We start from the raw sequence: 18,804 nt of genomic DNA, 5'->3' as shown, positions 1-18,804 counted from the left end.
TCTTTATCATCTATGTAGGAAGTTCTCACTACAATTTTACAATGAACATTTGAAGCTTGAAACTTTCGTTCAATACTGTGGTTCATTAGCTGAATATATATATATTTGAATGTTTCATTTATTCATTTAACCACGTGTTTCACGATACAGAGAGCCGAATCAAACACAACACTGTTCATCATGACATTTCATGCCGCGTGTTTATCAGCGAGAGCGAGCCGTCTGCTCGCTTCAATAGTGCTTTACGCAACGATAGTCAACCAGTCGAGCCGCTATCGTCGTCGCGAACGAATGTGTTTCAAATTTTATCGTCTCAGGAGGATATCAGTTGTTTTCGGTGTTCTTCTTTCATAGCATCATATCTGAGTAAGGAGCAACGCTGTTATCAGTGAATTCGCGATAAGCGACTTGTCAATGTGGTTCTTCGAAACTGATACTAAAGAGGTCGATCCGAGTCACAGAAAAGGTGCGGCTAATGAGATCATATTATCATATTACCAAGGAGCTAGATATCAGTGAACGAGTTGTAAGGAGTGATAAGTTGAAAAATTAACCATTGTCAGACCGTCCAAGGACTCCGGCGTTGGATGTCGAGTTCAAGATCTACTAAGTCCAATAAATCCATTGTTTCCACCACTCTCTCGGTGATCTTGATTTTTTGCTACCGGTTTGAGGGCCTGCACGAAACACCACAGCCAGACAGAGTGACTCATCGAAAATACCTTGCCGTCGAATACTTGGCGGTCAAAAGTAACGGTAGAGAAATGTGATTTTACCTACATTGAGAAGACGTCGTATGCATCATAGTGTGGACATTTGTGAAAGCATCAAACATTCACTCGGATCTTCAAACTGATACTGATATGCTAAACCGTGAATACCAAATGTGAAAGATCACGCTGGATCAATTAGATTGTTATGTAATCAATCAATATTGCTGACAGTGAGTGAGTGATGATTTGAACTGGTTGCTAACAATCTGTGAACTTCGACGAAAAGAACGATATATCTTGTGTCAAACAGAGTGAATGATTTAGTTACTATTCAAGTATGAAAATAGTGTTGTTAATCTTTTTCAACAGGGTTATCCAGTTGGTTCATTTAATTTGGTTTGAATCCAAACACATAACGAGTTTAATGTTTCGAGTAGTCTCACGTGAACGCAAACGACGCGGAATCGATTAGTCACGTATACAATGTACGTTACTGTGCAATAAAAAAAACCATAGCTTGTTGTCTGGGAGTCCATCAACCGTCAAAATGCTTATAAATTATAGTTTCCAATGATTCATCCTAGAGTTAACTTCGTTCTTAACCACCTTCAAGCTTTCTCACCATCAGAAGCAGTTTAATAGGCGTGAAACTAAACGTTGTTCTTTTCAACAGAAATGTGAGTTCTTCGTCCCTTGTGATACAATCGCCGACATCACATGCAAGCTGCAATAGATGAAATCATTCATGCCGACTAGTAAAGTGCTAACAAGTGAAAACGAAAACAAACGACAAATGTCAACATCAACACCAGTACTGGCGGTCAAAATGACGCAACCTATGTCTGTGATATTAGTGATAATTACATTAGTGATAACCGTTAGCGGATTTAATCTTGCGCCTCAACCAAATTATGTGTTCAAAGAACCATCGCTCCAAACGTACATGCAGAAAGTGCGGACATCCCTGTTCGGATTCGCTCTCAACTTAAGGCCTGGAGGGTAAGTCAATAGGTCTAGTTTGAGCGAACAATGCACATAGGACTCAGCCTGAGGAGATGACTAATTTCGCATTCAGCTGCCCATTTCTCGAAATGTGGATGATTTCCTTGCTTACAATATCGGTTACAAGCCTGCCCGTTTCACAAGAAATGAGCTGAATAACCCCGTTTCGCGGTCCCGAACCCAGACTGATTCATGACATTGTTGGAATTCACACCTTCGATTTTTGTACTTCTCCCAAGGAAGACTTCGTACTTTCGGTTGTGATTGGATCGTTAGGGGTGAGGGTTGATGACAGAAGCACGCCAAATCACTTACTGCCTTTGTTTGCAGCATTGGCTCTGTTTATCTTGGCGTATTCTGCATTTCCTATTCATTTTCGCTCGCTGTTGTTGGTCATAGATAAGCGGAAGGAGTGCTGTTTACATGCAGATACACTTAGGCAGACTAGTTTTTTTATCGTAACTGAACAGAATGCACTTCCTGGAATGAGTCTAATGTACTGCAATCGACGAATAACATTTGATGAACTATGCAGTTCATTTTTTGTAATTTGCCCATCATAACCCTGAGAAGCATTATAATGTCTTCTTGTGTCTTGTGTGACTTGTGTCTCCTGTGACGCTGTGTTCTATTCTCAAATAGAATTTATTATTTCTATTTGCACAATTTTCACAATTCGTTTCTTCGTAAGGTTTCACGAAGGCAAGAATTACTTGCGCATTGTTTCACAATAACACATCAATACTACATTCAGTCGTATTGGACGGAATACTCACTGGCTTGAACTTTACGCATTTATTTCAATTGTGCATTGAAAATACCTGAACACTCCTCATTTTGTGCAGAATGGTGTCTTTATTTGAATTTTAACATTTGTTCTTCGGTTATCAAAATTACGCCCAAGCAAGAGGAGCAACGTATCCAAATTCTGCTCCCATCATACCACCAACAACGTAGTAAAAGTGTTCGGGTTCGATTGTGCGATCTTGACGAATTGATTGTCCAAAGATCGGTTCACTGATACCAGAGAGTCAATCTTCGCCGAATCGTTCTTCGAAAAGTCTAATGCCTTTTTGACGTAGAACTACGTCTTTCAGGAAGGGTGCCAAATCAGAAAACCGGTCACGTTTTTGTGAAATAAAGTTAACGTTGATAACTATACGTAAAACTTTATTCTGATACTTTGTACACCAATGGAATCGAAAATTCTCTAAGATTCGTTTGTTATACTATACAGTACAATCCACTCATGCCTAAACAGTTTAAATCAATGAAAACTGGAAGCATTCTCATATTCCCATACATTTGTTCTACCGATTTGTATGTATTCCCGAACAGAGCTGTCAATAACGAGCAACTGATACATTCGGTTCTGCCCGTTTTCAACATATTTGGTTTAAATAAGCCTTCCGCGATTTGAAGCCACACCCATTCTTTGTGTGGACGCCGACTTGACAACATCGTTGCTGGACGAGCTGATCAGCGAGCGATCGAGTGCCTTTCTCAAGGCAATGAGGGTGTTTAGGGTATTTAAAGGGTATTTAAGATTATGAAAAGTCGAATAAACAATTAGCGAATTCGTTTTTAAAACTTAGTCAGTGCCAAACTGACCCTGTAATAAAAAAACGTTTTCAGTTTCACGAATGCGGTGGTTTGTTGGTGTGCGCTATATAGATCAGAAGGGCCAAGTGCAGTGTAAAAATATAAAAGTTTGAATAAAAATTTTTACTTCATATTGTTTGATTACCTAACACATGTAGTTCCGACACTCACTTAACCATTTATCGATGCATTTCCTGTTTGTTCCACAAATAATTACTATTATAATATAAAATTATCATTAGACAAAGTTTTCGTTCAATATGTTTCTGCGATATCGGAAAAACCCTCTTATTTCATCACATAAATATTCGATACGTTGAAGTAAATTCATAATTTTGATTTTGAAAGCAGGTTTCTTCTTGAATGGCGTTAACGTTCCCTGTGGAACTTTTTCCGTCTCAACGTATGCATTAACTAGTGTCATTTATTAATACTTAGATGAGATTTCTTAAGCCAAATAACACGCTTTGAATGTATTCCGAGGGGCAAGCTCTTGAATACGCGTGACCACAGTGCAAGTCGAAGGAAATTCCTTTGACGAAAAATCCTCCGGCCAGAACGGGAATCGAACCCGAACACCCGGCATGATAATGTGAGACGCTAACCACTCGGTCACGGGTGCACAAGCAGGTTTATTCCACTTGAATATCCATCATTATTTTTGCCCCCCAACATTATTTTTAATGCCGTCTACGCGAATATACTCTTCAAAATCAGAATTCGAATTGGATTACGATTCCAATAATACAAAAGCAAAAGCAGCAGGTTTTCCATTTTCATAGTCTCTATTTTTAGATTTTCCAAAAAACTATAGGAGGTTGTATCCAAGATACGACCGCACTGTTGACGTAGAACTACGCTGTTATTTTATATAAGTCACTTATTTATACCTTCGGATATTGTTCTATAATGCTGTGAAATTTTAGAAACAACTGCTTAATAGAATAGTCTTTGAAATGGTTTTTTCATTGTAGAATCAGTTGACGATAATTGATTGATGATTCATTCTTGCCCTCGCAAAACAATACACTTGCTGATCGTATGTCGCAATTTATTTCATGTTAATGCATTGAAAATTTACCTCGAACGCTATTCTGGTGGCCTTTTTCGCAATTGACATAGACTCGGCTACAGTTGATTATATACATGTTGGGGGGAGCTTGATTTTGATTGCTGCCTGGGTAACGGCGTTTACATTTTCGACCGACGCGCCGAAATCGCCTATTTCGCTGTTGTTCGATGCGAAGGCTCGGTTCAGTGCGAGCGCTTTTCACTGCACCAACATCGCGTGCATCATTAGATGATGCTTGCCTCGAAATTTTAATGCCCCTGGCAATGCGTTCGTTTTTTGCAGGGCTCGAGCCTGCCTTCCTCTTCTTGCTCATCAAACACTACGCGAAGCGTCCAATTTATGACGCGGAAAGAAAAACACACGATACGAATAACGCGAAAAACGAACAGAAAAACCAAACGACGATATCCAAGTTGGATTACCACTGGTGGGGTCCAATCTTAGATCGAAGCACAGCGAAAGCAAAGTGAACTGGATTGCTCAACAGTCTGATGCCGAATGAAAGTTTGCCTTTTTTTCACTTAAATTCTTTTTATATCTTAATTTGGTTTGCCTCAGCGAGATCCACTGTTTATACTCTAGGCAAGTATTCCCCTTCATTCTTTTACTTTTTCTTTGTTCACGGAGACTTTAAATCCTACGATTTCCCCTACGTTGGTCGTCGATGAGTTGCTCGTTATTGACAGCTCTGTTCGGGAAAGCACACAAATGGACAGAACAAATGTATGGGAAAATGGAAACGCTTAAAGTTTTCATGAACTTTTACCATTTACAAACCAGGGGATTCTAATGTATAACTCTTACGTTCATTAAGTATGTAAATCGCCAAAATCAGTTCGCGGCAAAAATAGTTATTGACGTTAACTTTATTTCATAAAAACGTGACCTGTTTCTGATTTGGCACCCTTCATTAAAGATGTAGTTCTACGTCAAAAATACTCGGAACTTGACAGTTCAGTATAGTTGTATTGGTGAACCCGAGTGCCAACCCGTGAAACATCTCAGTGCGAAACTAACAGCTTTCGGGGCGAACTAGTGCGACACTGAGTGCGGAACTGAGTGAATAAAAAAACGTTTTGACAGCAGTTAGTGCGGCTCTGGAATTGAAACTGAACAAAAACGAATTCGCTATATGAATAGATTGACCATCCAAGATTTTCAGTGACCTAATTCATCTTCCGATTCGAGAAGGAACTCTGACTGTTTGATTAAAAAAAAATCGCCAGCCTGAGTGACAATTTTGTTTTGGAAAAGCCCGCCTCTCCAGAGCTTTTGGAATGTGACGAAACCCACACAAAAATGATCTTATATGATCATTCGACCTGTACTGCACCCTTCTTCAGAAATAAAGATGAGCGACTATCAGGTTCATCGTCGGTTCTAATTTTGGTGTGTTGGCTGATCTGGTTCGATCTCCACAAGAGTGCTAATGAAAATGGACATCTCGGTGTTTTCAAAAAACTTTTTCTGATGCCAAATGTATTCAAATTGCATAAAAACGTCGAGATCTAATGCCATCTCTAAATTTGACTCTCTGGGACGTAACAATTTGAGTTTTTTGGAAACCGAAAATTCAGCAATTTTTAGACATTTAGCATTTTTTTTTTGAATACCACAATTTCATGATTTTTCGGGTTTCAAAAAACTCAAATTTTTACGTTTGCGACACTAGTAAATAAAGTCCAATTGAGCTGATATTTTGCACAGGGTAGTTTTTCGAAGGAATCAGCATTTTTAAGAAAGTTCTGATCATTTTGGAAACGCAGAAATCATTATTTGAGTAATTACACAACAAATAAGGGCATTTTCATCTTTTTTAATTCATGAATAAAACTGTAGTTTACTGCAAACACATATTAGATGTTTTTCTTTTGCATCCTACATCTATTGTTCCTTCTCATTTTCAATGCCATCATCACCAAAAAATCGTTCTCGAAGCTTTCTGCTTCACGGTTAGTCAAGAAACACTGATATATTTCTTCGTCACCCTTCCGGTTTTTGAAAGCTGACGATTTTCGCAAAAGGGATATTGATGGATCGGAGTTTAAGAGTAATGATCTCAACAGATCTTGGTTTGAGTTGACCCGGGGTGATTCCTTCGTGTGATTTAAACATTACGATGATTTTTTTCATGAATTTCACAAAAAAAATAGTTATCTCACCACAAATTGAAAGTCTAGAAAGTCTCTTTTCATAATAAAATTTGTTTTTGAGGCAGAATTTTGCAAAATGAATCTGTCCGGCATCTTTGAAAAAATAAGTTTGAGTCGGGAAAGACGGACACATGGCGAGATAAATGGATACCTGGGGTGGGAAAGATAGACACTAACTGAAAATTCATGTTTATGTACTCAATAAGTTTTGGAGGCCTTCGAATGGGCCTTAAAAATTATCGAACAGAAAAGCTAGACTAAAATTACCTACAAGGGCTTGTAATTTTTCTCATTTTCTCACGTCTAAAACAGCTTCCGGCTTTCGGAATGACAAATTCGGATTTCGTTTTAAAAACCGCTCTGCTGATTCGTCCACTATATCTGTTTGCAGGAGGAGAGGAGGAGGAGGAGGAGGAGACAATCAAATTGTTTTCAAAACAGAATTCCTTTCCCTTCGATGGAATGTCCATCTTACCCAACTGTTCGCGCGCAACCGATCAGATGTTTCGGAAACTTAACAGGAAAACAGATTTGAATTTGAAGTACATTCACAAGATACAAACATAATGCGAACCACATTTATTTTCTCGACTCATAAATATCGATTTTCGACCTCTGTCTCCTCTTTTTCTCATCTGCTGACCATCAGCTGTTCCTAGTCTGTCCTAGCGAATACTCGATCAAAGCCATAACAAAAAATCCTGTTCTCCAGAGAAATTAAATATTGTGAGTTATTGCTCAACATGAAACAGGCCAAGTGATAGAGTGTGAGTGAAAAATACACAATGGGGTCTATTCCGGGAGTCGCTTCACGACGTGACAGTCAATTTGCGCACGTGTTTATATTCTGAGAATCGGCATCATTAAAAAATGCCAAGTGCAATGAACTCTTTTCATTTCTCATTGTACTTCGAGTGACTCTTTTGGTGAGAATTGGGTGAGAATTGTCATGTAACTCCGAAGGGAAAAATGTCACTTATACCGACTTAACTCTCGAAATGACCCCCAATATCACTTGGCTGTTGTGGATCGCGTTCGCTCGGGATGTTCAAAATTATTTCGGCACAAACACCGACTTTATTAGTATTTTTTTCATCAATATTTCTGGAGTTAAAAATTATTAAACTCACCGCTGATTCAATAAACTGGAAGGAAAGTGATGGTAAAACATTTCATGAATAGTTTATTTCCTCGATGAAACTCTTTCCACGTTTTGTTTAGTTTAGAACAGTGCATATGACGAAAATTGTAAAAATTTTCGTAACCATGCTTCGGACTCTCTTCTGGCAGATAAGTGATCTCTGTCATGCTCACTACTTTTCTACCAGAACTTCGCTGACAACAATCTCATAAAATCGAAAAGTGTCATACGTCTGGCAGTAGTCCCAGTTCTAGGAAAGAATGATTCACCTGGACTTGATGTCACCATCCAATTTCGGCACAATTTTCACTATGTATCACTCTAGTGAATGTGATGGTGTCAATATATCTTATGACCAGTTGTTTTGTGATGATCAAACTTACAAAACTGCTTCTCCTAAATTTACGATCACTAGCTTGACAATCTTGGAAGGGATACAATGTTTATGAAATTTGTCAGGTGGTGAAGTGAGATTAAAACATGAAAGAGAAAATATTGATTGATTTTCGCGACTTTTTGGATTACAAAGAATCGACCCGAAAAATCGGAAATCGGAGAGGAAAGGATCGATCTTCGATCCAAGATCGCCCAATCCTACTTCACACTCAAACGGTTAACATACCTAACGTGATCCTATCTCAATAGCGCCAGCCGCATATTTTTTGGTTGGTATTCTGTCTAATAACTATGGACGAAAAAATCCAATATGAAATATAAAATCTAGTATTGGGCTTATATTTTTGGAACTGTATATTTATTCCAGAACCGAAAAATCGTATGAAATTGAATGAAAATTGTTTGTGTGTTATCCACGATGGATCTGTTTGTGAAATAATTGGGAAGAGATAACGTTTTTTAAAATTTCCATATTGTTCTGATGGAATTCATTTCTTCTGCATCGTAAATGAATCAAATTGATAGGTCTAATCATCTAATCTCACAATCATTGCTTCTAACCAAGCTGAAGCAACGAATCCACCGATTCACATCCGTCATGAAGACAACCACAAATAGCTCGCAAACAATCTGAGTAAACATTCTCTTTTTTCCCCATTTTATTTGTTCCAGCGTCATCGTTGGCGCTCCCCGGGCACAATCGAACCTCGCCTCACAGCGCAAGATCAACGAAACCGGTGCGATCTACAAGTGCCATTACAACACCGGCGAGTGTGTCCCCTATTACGTCGATCGAAATGGGAATACCAACAACGAGAACGAGCCGTTTGCGTACAGTTCCGAGAAGAAGGACTACCAAATGCTGGGCGCCAGCATGGATGGCCACGGATCCGACGGGGATCGGTTTGTGGTTTGCGCGCCAAAAATCGTCAGCGAATTGGTGGATTACTATCTGCTGCATGGAATCTGCTACGTTACCGATGGGACGGAAACTGCCGAACCCAAATCGGTGCGGCCAATTTACCCGCTACGAGTGAAAGGTGTGCTTAATCGTGGCGCTAATTGACTTCAACTGACGCTTTTTTTGTTCTTTTCATTTTTCCACCACAGACAAACAGCTCTATCGTGACAAATATAGTGGCGTCCAGTATTACCACTACATGTACGGCGAGCAGGGCCTGAGTGTGCACGTTACCGACGACAATGAGGAAATACTGATCGGTGCCCCAGGTGTGTTCAATTGGCGGGGCACGGTCATTCGCTATCGGCGCCAGATCAACGAAGATATGGGTGGACTGAGTCGTCGTGATGAGCATCGAAAGCAAACGAATCGCCAGAAGCGACAGATCATCAGCTACGTCGCCGACGTTCCCAATCCCTACTTTACCCCAATTGAGGACGACTCGTACTTTGGGTACGCTGTCAGCTCTGGCTTTTTTCAAGACAATACCAAGCTACTGTATGTGGCGAGTGCTCCGCAGATGAAGCTGCAAACGGGGGAGGTTTATATTTTCGATATCATAAACGCGGATACTTTTCGCGAGACGCAAATCAAAATAATGTACACCTTTCCGGGACAACAGCAAGGGGAGTACTTTGGTTATGCACTAGTGACGGAGGATTTCAACGGGGATGGTCTACCAGATTTAGCCATTTCGGCACCTATGCATAGCAAAAACTTGGAATATGATAACGGCGTGGTTTACGTTTACTTGAACGAGGGTAAACTGAGTTTCAATCTACAAACAACCCTGTCGACGCAGTACGAGTTGAGTGGCCGATTTGGTACCAGTTTGGCTAAGATTGGTGATATCAATATGGATGGATATAATGGTAAGATATGAGGTACACCGGGGCAAGTTGAAACACGGGGTAAGTTGGAACAGAAGCCATGATATTTACTTGGAATGATGGATTGACGTGATATACTTTTCCAGTAAGCTGTACCTTTCAACCCACCTTATGACAGTCAGAACCAGAACCAGCAATGCTTTAATGAAATTGCCATACTTGTCATACATAAGTATAACAGTTCAAGTGGGTATGTTATGCCTAGAATATGAAGAACCTGAAGTGTTGGCTTGAATTAGGCTTGGGGATGCTCAGCTGTTTGGACTCAGAAACGATCAACTTTAGCAGACCGTTATCGAGAATCTAGTAAAGCGAGAATTCTCTTGAAAAACCACGGCTGATGCGGACATAGGTATAGAGTTCAATTCCCGATCGACCATGGATTTTTCCGGAATGGATTCTTGACATGCCGTGGAATAAAAAAAACTCGCGTATTGCCTCAAAAAGTGCATCGAAATTAGATCATCTAACTGTTGCACAGTTAGTCCGTTCTATCTTTATTTTATTATGTTTATTGGTCCATATTAACACTTTGCGGAACGCTCACGAGATTTCTCGTGTTTCGCGTTCCGTCTGTTACGGATGGAACACGAAACAACGCGTGTTTTCTACACTTGATGCTTAAATCCATGGTCTACCTAGAATCTCACAAGGCTTACTGATGGTTCGCCTTCGTCTCATCCACACCGAAGGAAACGATCTCATTCGTAGCATCCGAACAAATGAAGTGTACAAGTTTGCCCCAAATCGTGCGGTCCTTAATATGTTAAGTAAATTCTTATACAGCCATTCCATGCCTAACCGATAAGGTGGTTATCAATTTCCGCGAAATTTGGTAGTTTTGTAGCCTTTCGCAAAATATTAGACCCGTATTATTTTATTGTTTTCGTTAGGGTGATGATTTCGTTTTTACGGTGATCCGGAAACAATTTTTTTCATTTTTTCCAAAAATGACATTTTTAAAAATTCATAACTTTTGAACTACTAGACTGAACCCATCAAATTGTACCCAATGAGCTAGCCTTCATAGAAAAATAGTAAACTATATACAAAATTTTAGAAATGACTATATTAAAATTTTAGAAATGACTATATTAAAATTTTAGAAATAAATGTTTAGTAGAATGGTTTGATCTTTCTGAAATGTTTTCCAATATCTTCAGCGAGAATGTGCTGGATCCACAGCGCTAACATGACTGAATGAATTTCCGAGCGGACACCAGCTTATATACAGATTTGGTAATTTCAATAGCCTATTTTCAAAGTAATTTTTCAGGTTTTGAAACAAGTTTCTGGATCAATAAATAACAATCATAGTATGGAATTAAGTCATTATCACACCACTCCGTTCGGCAAAAAGATATTACCGTTTAAAAAAGTCTCTCGATGAAATCTCATCGCGCTGTGCTGGATTCACAAATATGAATTTTTGGCTGATACTAAGGAGATAAACCGTGAAGGCAATGTTTCGGAAATTCCAATGTTCAAAGAAGCTTCCTCAAGGATTCACTCGAAGTGTTCGGTAACGTTGATGTACAAATCAGCATGATCCTTTTTTTGTATAAGCCAGTGGTCCGGTGCAGGATTACTCACCGATTACTCTTTAAAAATAACCAGCCCAAATTATGGATCCAATCGCAGAACTATTTGTTGAATGATCGTCGTTTACGATCTTCGTTGTCGTATTACAATTTACTTCTACTATAAATTCCTAGTACTTCTACCAAAACTCATTATGATATAAAATTATTTTCAGACACAATTCTCGTTCAAAGTTATTTATTCACTTGCAAATAACATGTTTCGCCGTTACATGGAAAACATGTTCGATACATAAAAAATAATAAAATGAAGACAGGTCAAATCGAAACTATTCCTTTCTCGAGTTTTGCGCTTTCCAACACATTTGGCGATTCATTCTTACTTTTATAGTTAGAGGATATAGGAGTGCGTTTTTCAACTGAAAATCCATTTCCACTTTCGAACAAAATTTCGTTAGCCACCCCCACCCTTCCCTTTAAAGGGAGGTAAGTCACACCACCAAACATTTATCGTACCAAAAAACCCTCACATGCAGAGTTTGGCTCCATTTGCTTGATAATTTCTCGAGTAATGTCCCGGCAGACTTTCTGGTTGGCCCATCTGGTGTGTATGAAGTTTGGAACTCATACACATAAGTACTTTTGCCCTGACATCATTGCAGACGAAGAGGATACGGATTATTTACAATTAATGAAAAATTGCATTCTCTGCAGTTAGGGAAAAATGTTGAACGAAAATTGTCTCTGATAATTATTTTCTGTTCTGGATAGGAATGTTTTGCTGAAATGCAAGAAGATTTATAGAAAAATAGTTAAGTTAGGGTCAGGACTATGTCTTTTAAGTATTTAAACAACATCGAGTAACAATTTCATTCTATTTTCAACAACTTACATTTGCTTTCGGGTCAGAAATATGGGTTACTGATCGATATTGTTACCACAGACATGGTTCATGGCCGTGTGGTGATCTAAAACTTGTATAGCATTGCATGGCGGATGGAAAAGATACACTACATTTTCTTATAAATTTCACCAACGACGAGACCGCAAGCCTTGGTGGTTGTCCAACATATCTACGAAGCAATACTGCTTTTTATAATAATTAACAACTTATGTATGTATGTGTAGATCGTTGAAACATTTAAACACACCTACAACACATAAGCTGTTTTTTATTTTACAACTAACATATTCACTAGAAATATTTTTTATGGCAGAAGAACGTTTGCCGGGTATATATACAGCCGTTCCATGCAAAACCGATATAGTGGTTCTCAGATTTTTTCCCAACAATGACAAATAAAAATTAATAATTTTTGAATCACTGAACCGATTTAAATGATCGACATATAAAATGAAAAATGATGACCTAGCCTTTTATTAAAAAATATTGAATTTGCCAAAAAAATTATTTTATTTTAGTAATTATTGATTGTAGTCGTTTTTTAGTGTTTTTTATGACTTTGGACAAGAGGGTGCTATATTTTTTATATTTTCTCTTGAAAGCTGAGGATTTTTTACATAACATATCTCGATATCATGGATGCTATTTTTTCGTTTATTAGATATTATTTTTCAAAATTAACCGGTGGTTCGAAAAATCATTTTCCCCCTTTGTCGAAAAATGACTCTGCAAAAAATCATAACATTTGAACTACTGAACCGATTTAGATGACTGATATATTAAATTGAAGCCAATAGGCAAAATTTGAAAAAAATATCACACTTGCTGGAAGATTGGATTCTAATTGCATAGATCTAGTTTAGTCACATAGGAATATTGATCGATGACATAAAACATGTTAAATTTACAAAATTGTAACTTAAAACGATAATTATAGCATCTCTGATATCGAGATATTTTAGGTTAGCTTCCCATAAAAAATATAAAAAAAATAGCGCCCTCTATCTTTAACCGAGAAAACTAACTCAATCAATAATTACAAAAACAAAAATTCAATTTTTTCGCAAAAGTAATATTTTTTAAATGAAAAATAACTCATAAGCTTCAATTTTATATGACGATGATATGAGTCGGTCCAATAGTTCAAAAGTTATGACTTTTTGTAGTGGGAAAAATGGGAAAAAATTGTTTTTCGAACCATTGATTAGTTTAGAAAAATCATATCTCAAAAACGAAATAATAGTATCTCTGATATCGAGATATTTTGTGTAAAAAATTCTCAGCTTTCAAGAAAAATATAAAAAAGCGCCCCCCTTGTCCAAAGCCATTAAAACATTAAAAAACGACTACAATCAATAATTACGAAAATAGGATCCATATTCTCTGCAAGGTCAATATTTTTCAATCAAAGGTCATTGGCTTCAATCTGATATGTCGATCATCTAAATCCGGTTAAGTGGTTCGAAAGTTATGAATTTAAAAAAAAAATTCGTTTGTGGGAAAAAGTGGAAAAAAATGATTTTATGGACCACCCTAAAATGGGAATGAACCCCCTAATGAAAAAATAAAACATACGGGTCTAATGTTTTGCGATAAAGAACAAAATTACCACTTTTGACGAAAATCTGAGAACCACTATATCGGTTTGACATGGAATATAAAAAATACAATCTTACGTGCATCGCGATGTACAAAGTATTATTGAATATGTGAAAATTAACGTTAAAAGACATTTCTATAGATCTGCACACTTTTACAGACTTTTCCATATTTTTAACAGACATTCACATGTTTTTACAGCCTTTTTTTTAAAATCATCTGGCATCTCTTCGCTCCACTTTTTATCGAATATTTTCAAATCGCAGGAGTAAACATTTACGTGACTCTGACTTCGTTTGTTTTTATTTCGTTCGGAAAAACGTTATGTCAAAGAAGGGGACATTCAAAATGCGTTGCTCAGTGAAATGCTGAGATGCTCTTTCAGAGATGCAATGGTCAATTAAACAATTGACGGAAAAATGTAGTTCGTTCATTTTATAATTTTAATTATGTTTGCCCTTGATAACAATACCCTTTTTAAAGTGTTGGTTATCATAAGAAAAATAACACTTCTGATCGTTGGATCTCTTTTGACATTTCAATTGGATCTTTTTTGACAGCCGTTTTGATTCAGTCCGCACTACCTAGGTTATAACAACAATTTTATTTCACATGCGAATTCGTAAGAACAGCTGCAAAAGAATAACGATGTTCACAGGAAAAGAGGGCCAGAACACCAATTCTGACGACTTGTGCGTGAATCACTTAATTGCGAATCAATTGTGGCTGAAAGCAATCACCTGCATGGAAATGCCGAAGCTGGAGAAATCAGACTTTTTGAAGCGTTTTCACACATTCGTGTGGAACTGTGTTTCGGGTAGATTTTGTTCCATGATGCATAGATTGTTTTCATTTTTACAGCTGAAGCAGAGATGATGTAAACAGGTTGGTGAACCAAACAGCAACCGCAGTATCACTAGTAACTCAATTAAACACAGTTAATTATAGAGCAATTACACGCCAAATCAGCCAAAAAACAGCAAATTTTGACCCGACCTTCTTCAATTTTTTTAAACTTGGTACCCAAGCTTCCCAAAAACACAATTTTCATTATCATATGACCAATTTAAATTACGACTAATTTATGAAAAGGGCGTAATCGAAATCATTGGTCTTTCTTTCAAATCGTAACTCAAAATCCAGATGCCAAAATAAGATGATCGATTTCAAATGCACATTTCAAATGCAAATTTCAAATGCGAATTTCAAATGCAAAAATTTTTATCTCAAGACAAACTTTCCTTAAATTGTTACGATTTTACTAAGTATTAAAATTTCATATAATTTCAAAAAATCATATCTCCATTTTTGTGAATTTACCACAGCACCACTGCACGTCAAACTTTGTTAAATTGGAAGAGGTTTCAAATAAAAATATACAAAAAAAATATCGAAGGGGGAGGGGGGGTGTTTTGAGATATGAACGTTTTTAATATTAAATTCAATTTTTGAGTGAGATTTTTCAACAGTGCATTCGAAATGTTATTTTTACAACGAATCATTTAGATCGGTTGTAAAAGAGAGACGAGAATGGTCAGGGGGAGCGCAGTGCTTTGGCTGGCAACGAGAACATACTCGATCCACAGCGCAATCATGACTAAATGGATTTCAAAGTGAACACTAGCTTATATACAGATTTGATGATTTAAATAGTCTGTTTTCAATGCAATTTTTAAGCTATTGAAATAAGTTTTTAAATCAATAAGTAAAAAGCATATGACGCGAACACATTTCCTCTTTCGAATGAATTGGTTATCATACCATTCCGTTGAGTTGGTTAGGAAGTATTAACGCTCAAAATCTGGATCCTCGCTTCCGAAACTTTGAACTAACATCCCAGTATATAAGAAAAAACGTAGTCCTACGTTAAAAATGTAATTCTTTCAATTTACTGTTTCATTAATCAATCGTAGATAGCTCGAAGAGTAAAATCGCACATTAAATTCATGATAGTTCAGTGTTTCAACTTACCCAGCTCTGCATGAGAAAACTGAAAATTTAGAAAAATGATATTTTCGGAACATCTAGTGTGGATCTTCAATTTTTATCAATAGTCAGCTGTCATAGCTTTTATATGCTGCAAACAGATTTCAAGAACTTTGAAAAACCCGTTTCAACTTGCCCTGGTGTACCTTATCCGTTTTTGTCAATTGAGTCACACATCTTACAAATACTCCTCCTCTCCAGATATCGCCATCGGTGCACCCTTTGAGGAGAACGGCGCAGTCTACATCTACCATGGATCATCCGGTGGTCTGCTAACCAAGCCCTCCCAAAGGCTGATTCCTCCTGAAAATGGCCTTATAGACCCATCGACTCAGCCAATGTTTGGGCATGCCATCTCCCGAGGCAATGACATCGATAACAATGGCTACAATGATCTGGCGATCGGGGCGCCCAACGGAGAAACGGTTTACGTCTACAAAACATACCCTGTGGTGCGAGTGTTCGGTAGCGTCACCTCGTCCAAACGGGAACTATCTCCGGAGGATACTGCATTCCAACTGACCGCTTGCTGGAGATATGAATCGGCTACCAACATTCAGCATGACGTGTCCTTCGGCTACTCACTGAAGGTGGATGCTCAAAATGGTAGGGCCCAGTTGCACGATGGAAATAACTTCTTGAATGGCTCGGGCAAGATTAATTATGACGATTTCTGTCAGGAATACGACGTGCGAGTGAAGCCATCGTTTGCCGATATCTACAAACCGATTTATGTTGAATTTACGTACAATGTGATCAGTAACATTCCTACAAATAGTGAATTCTGCGAAAGGTGCGTGATGACCGATCCAACGGCGTCGAACAGTATCCGGGAGAAGATCTCCTTCAAAACGGGTTGCGCCGGTGAAACTTGCATTGCGGCATTAAAACTACGTGCTACTTGGTTGGACCTAACGTAAGTTGATTGTGTTTTAATATGTTGTCGTATTCATATTATTTATTCGATTTCTTTCAGCTCACCATACGTCATTGGAAGCACCCGAACGGCTTCACTGCAATATGAAGTAGTGAACTCCGGAGAAAACGCATTCCTACCCCAACTAAACATAACGTTACCTTCGCTTTTGTCCCTTGCCAAACTACCTCCCCAGTGTAAACTGACTAACCTCAATGACGGATTAAATCTTCTTTGTGATCTCAACAATGGTTTACCGTTGAAAACAAACGCCGACACTAAAATGGCTCTCGTGATGGACATGACCAAATTAGAGGGTAAATCCTTTTCAATCAACGCCGATGTTTTCAGTACCAGTGATGAGAAAGACAAAGAAGACAACTCGCTGGAAATGACGGTCGACTTGCAAGAGTTCAGCGAGATAGAGGTAGTGGGAAAAGCGTCCGTATCGGAGGTGAACTTGGAGGAGCAAAGTGGCAAAATCAATGTCACCTATCAAATTCAAGTAATGAACAATGGGCCGAGCAGCTTGCGAGATTTAACCTTCAAGCTGAAGGTACCGCTCGTTTATTACAAACCTAGTTCGGCGGATATTCTCAAAATCATAAACTTCAACGACATTCGGTTTGACGGTTACTACAATTACAAACATCTAGATTTCACATGGACTCAAAACAATGTGATCCTTCTTCCGAATCCCAAGGAATACTCCACGCAACCTCCGGAGGTGGACAACCTCTACAAGGCCAGCATGGACTTCGGCCTGCTGTCTGGTGATTCTAATCCACCAAATGATGAAGTGAGTCTTTCAACGCGCCGCCGACGATCCACGGAAGCATTCAGCGAGCGTCATTACAATCGCTATACAAATGAAGTGATCGAACATTCCCGATCCCGTCGTAGTCTCACGACAGTCAATCCTGCGATCCTGACCGGACTGCCAGCGAATCGAACCCTTCTTTTCCATTGCGGTCAGGAGGTAAGAATCGATTGCGCTGAGGTTAGCGTCCAAGTCGCCAACTTCAAGCCCGGAAACATCCCAATTGTGATGAACATGCAGTTCGAACTGGACTTGGATCAGGTGGCCCGAAGTTTCCTGGAACGGGAGGATATTTTCGCCCTACAAATACTGTCAGAGCTGCAGAAAATGGAGGACGAGGAAGGCGTTGCCTTCAGCGTAGCGAAAAATAATCCTTTCACAGTGGTGTATAAGCATGCTGTCGCGAGTACACCTCTTTGGGTTTACATCGTTTCGGCCATTGGTGGAGTGCTGCTATTGGTTCTCATTTCGTATGGCCTTTATAAGGCTGGCTTTTTCAAGCGCGCGAAGAAGGAGGAAATCGAGAAGTTACATCGAGAGGTAAGTAAAATTTAGAATAGAGTTGACCCATATGATTTGTTATCTGCTTCTAACTTTGCAGAGTGTTCGAATGAACCAACCGGACACTGATGACGAGCACTAACACGGGAATTGTGTGCTCCGTGAAAGCCATAAACGACAGTAACACATTACCAAATAGATTCATCTTAAGGGTCAAACAACAATTTTTACAAGACTTTTTCGATAAGCATTTGCATTTGTATGTTATTATTTATGTCATCCGAATAGAGTTTCTAGTGAATAGCTTTAGGCAACTTTTTGTCAGAATGTTATACTTGTATTGTTTTGGAAAATAAATTTAAATCGAATGAATTTAGAATGTAATTTAAGTTTGGTGGTTTTCATTCGCATTTATTTAATTTGAACATATTTCCGGCGCCAGCAAGATATAAATTACACCCAGGTTTTTTTACGCGGTTTTTTTACGAGGTTTTTTACGTGGATTTTCGAATTAACGCGGTTTTTAACGCGTTTTTTAAGCGGTTTTTTACCCGGTTTTTTTTACGAGGTACGCATCCCCGCGTAAAAAAACCTGGGTGTAATGCCT

At 38.4% G+C, this 18,804-nt stretch overlaps 1 protein-coding gene across 6 annotated transcripts; it reads left to right on the top strand.

The window, feature by feature from the left end:
- The first annotated feature begins 245 nt into the window (after positions 1-245).
- LOC129767190 (integrin alpha-PS3-like) lies at positions 246-18,557 on the top strand. Of its 6 annotated transcripts, XM_055767829.1 has the most exons (8): positions 276-466; positions 1,083-1,198; positions 1,387-1,712; positions 8,752-9,119; positions 9,190-9,912; positions 16,162-16,876; positions 16,937-18,236; positions 18,298-18,557. In XM_055767829.1, exons 3-8 carry the CDS (start codon positions 1,447-1,449, stop codon positions 18,337-18,339), a joined length of 3,414 nt encoding a protein of 1,137 aa, XP_055623804.1. In that variant the 5' UTR covers positions 276-466; positions 1,083-1,198; positions 1,387-1,446; the 3' UTR covers positions 18,340-18,557. The 6 variants fall into 6 exon arrangements, with proteins under 6 accessions (XP_055623805.1, XP_055623804.1, XP_055623803.1 ...); XM_055767830.1 differs by lacking the exon at positions 1,083-1,198 and having other exon boundaries at positions 246-366; XM_055767828.1 differs by lacking the exon at positions 1,083-1,198.
- Positions 18,558-18,804: the final 247 nt, after the last annotated feature.

Source organism: Toxorhynchites rutilus, chromosome 2, assembly GCF_029784135.1.
Source record: "Toxorhynchites rutilus septentrionalis strain SRP chromosome 2, ASM2978413v1, whole genome shotgun sequence".
Classification (NCBI taxonomy): Eukaryota; Metazoa; Arthropoda; class Insecta; order Diptera; family Culicidae; genus Toxorhynchites; species Toxorhynchites rutilus.
Note: the sequence above shows the minus strand (reverse complement) of the source record. Positions and strands in the feature narration are given on the sequence as shown.

What these genes read in the sequence shown, in the direction of transcription:
- LOC129767190 (XM_055767830.1), top strand. Translation starts at nt 1,447, where the DNA reads ATGAAATCATTCATGCCGACTAGTAAAGTGCTAACAAGTGAAAACGAA. An exon ending in TTACCCGCTACGAGTGAAAG is followed by an intron (nt 9,120 to 9,189) that starts GTGTGCTTAATC and finishes TTTCCACCACAG; the next exon opens with ACAAACAGCTCTATCGTGAC. An exon ending in CAATATGGATGGATATAATG is followed by an intron (nt 9,913 to 16,161) that starts GTAAGATATGAG and finishes CCTCCTCTCCAG; the next exon opens with ATATCGCCATCGGTGCACCC.